Source organism: Schistocerca serialis, chromosome 1, assembly GCF_023864345.2.
Source record: "Schistocerca serialis cubense isolate TAMUIC-IGC-003099 chromosome 1, iqSchSeri2.2, whole genome shotgun sequence".
Classification (NCBI taxonomy): Eukaryota; Metazoa; Arthropoda; class Insecta; order Orthoptera; family Acrididae; genus Schistocerca; species Schistocerca serialis.
Window position 1 is genome coordinate 1077025980 of NC_064638.1, and position 7355 is coordinate 1077033334.

General features: G+C 36.6%; 1 protein-coding gene across 1 annotated transcript in view; it reads left to right on the top strand.

The window, feature by feature from the left end:
- Positions 1 to 2591, top strand: part of LOC126415919 (prosaposin) — a 69257-nt gene extending 66666 nt beyond the window's left edge. Inside the window, exons 17-18 of the mRNA XM_050083466.1 lie at positions 66 to 260; positions 2280 to 2591. Coding sequence (XP_049939423.1) covers positions 66 to 260; positions 2280 to 2336 — 252 coding nt within the window. The 3' untranslated portion in view covers positions 2337 to 2591. The remainder of the gene's footprint in view (positions 1 to 65; positions 261 to 2279) is intronic.
- The last annotated feature ends 4764 nt before the right edge of the window (positions 2592 to 7355 follow it).

Sequence of the window (7355 nt, forward strand, 5' to 3'; positions counted from 1 at the left end):
CAAACTTGAACATGCTTTGTTATTAATATTGACACCACCACCTCATATATCAAATTTGTTTACAGTGCAACCAGTTAGTAAGAATTTATGGTCAAAGTATTGTCAACCTGAGTGAACAGAACAAGGAGTTTCATGAAATTTGTGAAATGATTGGTAAATGTCCAAGGGACAGACAAGTTACTCACCTGCTGGGTGGAGAAAGATGCACATGGGGCCCAAGCTACTGGTGCCAGTCAGAAGAGCACGCAACAGCGTGTGGGGTGAGTTTTAAACTGTGTAGCACAAAGCACTTTGTACCATTGTACAGTAGTCACCAGCACGCACTTTAGTTTACCTTGTATCTTTTTTATAAAATTGTAAATGAATGTAATTGTAAATAAATGTCTCATATTTTAATCTCAATCTTCTGTTTGGAATGGGAAAAAGTGCTCTCTAAGTGATACATGAATTTGTACTGATACCGTGGATAAGAATGCAAATATGTAGTCCTGAAGGTTAATTTTTTATGTTCTGGTGTTTCGCCAGCGTAACACTCATCTAGAAGCTTTTAGGTGGTTACAGGAAATTTATAGCTCCATTGTTGCTTATGAGGCAGTGTTGCAAAATTTTAAGTGTAAATGTGCTAAGGACAGTATGAACTGAAGGATAGATATCATGATGTCTAATACTGTAATAGTGAAGAATAAAGGAGGCTGAGTTCTAATTTACCTCTATGTATGCACATTCCATAAAAGATATGTGTGGTGTTCCATCTTTTAAAGTAGTCAAACTGATTGTCAAATTATAAACTGTCATGATACTACTTTAATCTACCCTCGGTCATTGGGAGGTAAAAGTGGTAGAGATCATTTTTCATGTTAACATCTCCCTCCTCCTGCCCCCCTCTCCCAAGAGTGCAGCAACTATTGAATTAAACCTAGTCTGTAATTATAATTGGATAGATAAAGAATCTACTCACACCTGACCTGGGGTTCTTGGTGACTTTTCCATACTCTATCCCTTTTCTTGGACCTCTCCAGTCTTTTTCATTCACCCCTCTTTCTTCCCCTTCAACCATTCTGTCTGAAGGAGGAGCCACTGTCTCCAAAAGCTTGCATAAATAAAACCTTTCTTTCTATATGCATATTCTACTGCCACCACTTTCTGAGTAGATTATTTATCTATCCAATTAAAATATATTGTCAAATACTGATTATTTTCATTGTTACAATCTATAATTAGACCACACAGTAGCATAAATTACAGATTTCAGAACTAAAGATTCAGAAAAGCTGCAAGTATTAGGGACTTTATATAGTGATAAAAATTTTGTTAGCAGGAAAATATTTGATATTGTTATATGAATTTTTCCATGGGTTCAAGTCGACAAATTTTGAAACAAATTAAGATTATTTGAAAGAAATATAACCTTCTGTCTGCATAAAAACATCAAACTTCTATCAAAATATGTATTCCACAGGAGTAAGACTGTGAAAGAGGCTTCCCCATTTAGATTTAACTTTGTAGTTGAGAATCAGCGATTCTATGCTTCTTATATCAGTCTTATAATCATTACCTTATATTAAAAACAGTTGTTTTGAGTTTAGAATAAATTTGAATAAGGGATCTTACGGATTTCAGTACTCTGCCTTGGAATCCACTTTAAACATTTTTGGAGGTGATCAAGCATGTCATAACTGATTCAGTATGCAGTAAACATGATTTTTGCAACTCTTTCATCAACACTTCATATAATTACATAGAATGATGAGCAACAGGACATGTGTGTTTTGCCTGATATAAACTTTTCAATCTATGTATACAGCACCTAGTATATGTTTGTTAGTATCACACCTCTGGTTAAAAAAATCTTACCACTGAATGTTAGTGGTCTGGCTTGTCAAGAACATCCTCCCAGAAACAGTTTGAAAGAGTATTATTGGTCAACCGTTTGAATAAGGGAAAGAAAATGTTAATATGCAGTAAGTACTTTAAAGCATTAATTTCAAATTTAAACAGTTGTTCACCAGAGATGGCAGTTGCACACTATAACTTTAATGTTTTGTAATAGCAAAGAGATTCAATTAAAAGTAATGAGTGTGAGGGCCATTTTTAAATAAAGTATCATCTCCATAAAAAAAACTTAAGAATAAAATAATGTAATTGACATGTTAATTTTTAATGTTCATGAATTTCATCTAAAGAAAATTGTTTCAAAAATTTAGAACGTATTTCATGGTTTTATTTTCTGTTTTAATTTTTTAGTACCAAATGATTAATGATTATTTGTTCTGTTTCAGGCCAAGTTACATTGCCAAGAAAATGTGTGGAACAGTGACACCCCTGTTACAAACTAGAGATTCCTTTTATGTGATTAAAGGTTTAAAGTTTCCTAATTAAAAGTTTTTAGTGAATAACTATGTTCAATGAATGTAATAGAAGTAAAATGACAAATAAGACTTAATTTTCCAGCCTGTGTAGTAACCATGACATATTGTCATGTTGTCACATCTGTACCATTTCCAGTCATTTGTAAACTGTAAGATGTTTTAATATTGTTGATTTCTGTTGAAATGTAAAATTAACTCAATAAATTCAAACTTCCTATTCTATCGGTTGTGAGCACTGTTACTTTGTGGTACTACCCTTTCATCCTCAGTTTCCAGTCACCTGATCTTTCAGAGCATAAGTATAAAGACTCATCTACTTTCTTATTTGTAACTGAGCAGGTATTTTGTCATCAGCAGTACTTTTTACTGCAAGTAAGGGATTGGAAAGGTATAAAAGCTAGACAGTGCCTCTTTTACTATGTATCACTGACAAATGCTGCCATTATGCCTACCACTGGGATAAATGCTAGTTTTTGGCTTTCCCACATATGCAACTGGAATGCTCATTTAATTCATCATAGTTCCATTGTAAATAAAGTGGACCAGTAAACCTGTCAGTAATGAAAATAAACTGCTAACCAACAGGAATATAACTTCACTTCACATGGAAATACAAGACTGGTGGAAAGCTTTCCACAACATGCGAGTAAAGAGAAATTGGAGGGAGGGGTAATAATACATACACAAAATGAAGACTGTCATGCATGTTGTCTTCATGTTGTTAGCCTCTTACAATCAAGTTGGATTGTGATTAAGCACAGAGACATCGTGCAAATTTACAGTTTCTCTTCCAAAGGTGAAGTATGTTATATATGCTGTGTAGCATATTTTATAAATGTGTGGTTTAAGTATAGGAACCTTACCAGCAAAATATATGTGCAATTCTTATTTTTCACAGGACCATTAGAAATCACAATTAGGTTTAAGGGTGCGGCAACGAAGATTGATGGTTCAAACCCACATCCGGCCATCCAAATTTAGGTTTTCTGTAATTTACCCTAATCTCTTCAGGCAAATGCTGGGATGGTTCCTTTGAAAGGGCACGGCTGATTTCCTTTCCCATCCTTCCCTAATCAGAGCTTGCACTCCGTCTCTAATGACCTCACTGTCAATGGGATGGTAAACACTAATCACCACGACCTCCTCCTCCTCCTCCTCCTCCTCCTCAAAGGTTGACCATCTGACATACAGCCAGTTGCTGTTTTCACCATGTTGTAGTAGACAATGTGGTGAATTTTGTGATGGAAGTGAGTAATTTGTAATGTCTTTTAGCTGCTGAACTAAAACACGTCTTTGCATAACTTTAGACTGTCTTGTGACATTGGAAAGTGTTTCCTGAGAGGACTTACACGTATTGTATGAGATACATGATCAAATAGTACCTAGGTAAGGGCTGCAAATCACTGTCCTGCCATCAATCAAACAGGTCCCACAAACATATGCCGTGTTGCACCAAATGCGTAACTCTGAGACAGTCTATTCCATTCATTGTGTTCTGTACATCCCATCAAGAAAGACAGGGATGTGGAACAAGACAAGATACATATTAACATAAATACAAGGAAATCGTTTAAACTTCATCTGTGTAATGAAACAATGGAAAATCCAGGATGGAATGTGTGAATCTTTTTACTGACAAAAACCTTAATAGCCGAAAGCTTTGATCGTGTGAATCTTTTTTATTGTGCCTATCGTGGCTCGGCATTTCTGCCATATGATGAGTAGCAACTTTCCTCATCCATGTAATTTATTGACAATAAACTATCGCTATACTGTTTAATGCTATTCACTCTTACATCATCTGAATTTACTTGAGTAAAATAGTAAGAAAGCTGTTACTTTGAAAAAGGGTTCTACCTCCTCAATTTTATTTACAGTGACTATCTGCCTTTAGTAACTTAATATTTACTTGATTGCAATGGTATTTTTCAAAGAAAATGTTGTCTTAGACCTGTAAGTTCTTAGTCATATTTACAGTACAATATTACTTGTCTTACAGCATTATGACAAACACTGCCACTTCCCATCTAGCTTACAGATTCAATCCCTGAATCTCAATATTCATAAAATTAATGTGAAGTTTCCAGTGAGATATTTTTAATTTTCTTTTGAATTGGTATGGATTCCCAATTTCTTGCTTTAAATTGGAGAGTAATCTGTTGATTACCTTAGCACCGGAGTAACCAACTACATTATGAACTCTAGACAAGACGGCAGTCCGTGTGAAAATTAATTTCTGTCTTGTATTGTGATTGTGTAAGATACAGTTCGGCTGAAATTGACTTTCATCATCAGCAACAAAGTCCATTGTGGAGTAAATATATTGGTAAGGGATTGAAAGTATTCCATGCTCCTTAAAGGGATTCTGCAAGTTGTTCACTTCTCCCAAATAAACACTTTATTTACTGTACTTCCACTGCTCCTGTTCAGTTCCATAAGACAAAAGCGAGTGAAAATGTGTGAAAATACACCAAACTCTTGTATTCAGGTCCATACAATAAGAGATGCTTCCGAGGGCATGACGTGCTGAACTGAGCCTCTTCATTAGTTTTATCTTTGTGTAGAGTCCATTTTAACTAATTACGCAGGTGGACCAAAACATATTTTACATAGAATGGCTTCAGTGTAAGACCCTTAATGTCTATTTCCAATGCTATCACTCTGCTTGTTTGAAATTGCACAAGATGAGTCCGTGTGAGGTTGAGACTTAAACTGTAGTTGAGAGCCACTTATACGCATCAACAACAAAAGTCGTTGTACTGCCCTTTAAAGTCATTGAAAGATGATTTACGTGAGTTACAAACAAGAGTGGGTGTAGTGCTGCACTTTGTGACACACCATTCTGGGTTAAGTTTCATTCCCGAGACGTAGTCTGTTAATGAGGTCCACTGCTTTCTGTTATGAAGGTAAGATTCCATCTGTTAAAGAGGAATGTCATTGGTGACATTACAATTTAGTGAGTCACCATTCTATCTTAGGGCGCTTCCTTAAACACTCAAAAAGACTGGGAGGAGCGAAATATGTCTGTAATTGGTGGTAGGTTACTTATGGTCAGTTTTGTTCATGAGTGTTAACTAAAGCATATTCGAGTCAGTCAGAAAATATTGATAACGTAAGGGTAATCCTGCCAACTGAGCATAACATTTGGACACGTCTGAAACACCATTGTTAATATCAACTTCGGACCAAAGACTAGTATTCTGTAGCTCCCCATGCTAGTCTTCTCATATCTGCATAACTATAACATTTGAACATGCTTACTGTATTCATATAGAAGTTTCCTTCTACAGTTTTACCTCTCTAACTTCTCTCCATTGCCAAACTGAAGATTCCACTGTGTCTCAGTGTGTTGTCAGAGATTCCATTTATCCAGACCGTGCCAGAAATTTATATTTTCCTAAGTTTGGTTCACTACCCGTCGTTGGTTACTGGATCTACCCATAGAATCTTAAGCATTCTTCAATAGCACCACATTTTAAAAGTTTCTATTCTCTTCTTATATAAACTGCGTACCATCCATATTTCACTTCTATACAATGCTACATTCCAGACAAATACCTTAACGAAATACTTTCTATCTGTTTAATTTATTTTCAATGTTGACAGGTTCTCTTTTTCAGATGTGCTTTTCTTGCTATGCCAGTTTGCATTTTGTACAGTCTGCTTCATCCTTCATCAAGTTATTTTGCTTGTTACACAACAAAACTCGTGTGATACTTTTAGTATCTCATTTTCTAATCTAATTCCCCTTGACATCACCTGATTTAATTCGGTTACATTCCGTTACCCTTGTTTTACTTTCGTTCACATTCATCTTATAACTTTTTTGCAAAACACTATCTATTTCTTTGAACTGCTCCTCCAAACTTCATTACCCATATCACTTAGTGCACTGATGTAGAACTGCACTACTTTGAAGTGTCTCAGGCTGCAAGGCCATGAATAATTAGTGCATAAATTTAGAATGGATGAGAGGAATACACAAAAAAGGGCTGGCAACCTATTTTGGAATGAAATGTGTGCAGCTGTAAGCAGAGAAATAACAGGGGTGTATTATCAAGTGATAACGGGTACCTATCTTCTGGTTCTGTATACACACAGTCAATTCGCACGTCATCTGCCAATTATAACCTCTGTGCCCTTAGCTGATTTCCAGTCATTCTTATGCTGTGATCCAACTGGTCTGGTGTAGTTAAGCTTTGTGTCTTAAATTCGGAAATTATATGATACGCTAATACCAATTGACAAGAAAAACTTTTAAATTTAACTAAACAGCGACTTCCGTCTGATCATAGTAATGCTGCTACCACGTGGGAGCGAGGTGGCGCAGTGGCTAGCACACTGGACTCGCATTCGGGAGGACAACGGTTCAAGCCCGTGGCTGGCCATCCTGATTTAGGTTTTCCGTGATTTCCCTAAATCGCTCCAGGAAAATGCCGGGATGGTTTCTTTGAACGGGCACGGCCGACTTCCTTCCCCGTCCTTCCCTAATCCGATGAGACCGATGACCTCGCTGTCTGGTCTCCTCCACCCAACAATCCAACCCAACCACGTGGGACTTTGAAAACAAAACACGAGTATAGTTCTGAATCTGCTTGGCTCTGAAACCCACAATATTCTCAGAGATGTTAAAAAACAGACACCCACAACTATGACTAAAATGGTCATCAGCAACTATTTAAACGCAACACTGAGAATGTCCAAAAACAAGATGATAAGCATTGTCCTACTTACCATTAGCAAGGTGAGAGATGATATAATGGCACAACATAAACTTTGTTCATCTAAGCTACCAATGGTAGATATTGTCACAGTGAAAAATGTAACTTCCAAACACCATTTAAAATCACTTCCTAAGCAACAGTTCATATTTTGACTTCGCCAACATAAGAGGAACAATAAGACAGCTTATTACGCCACGGGTGGGAGTGCCATCAGCTACGGATCAGTCCTCGGTCAACACCTCCTGTATTGTGCCTCGAAGAA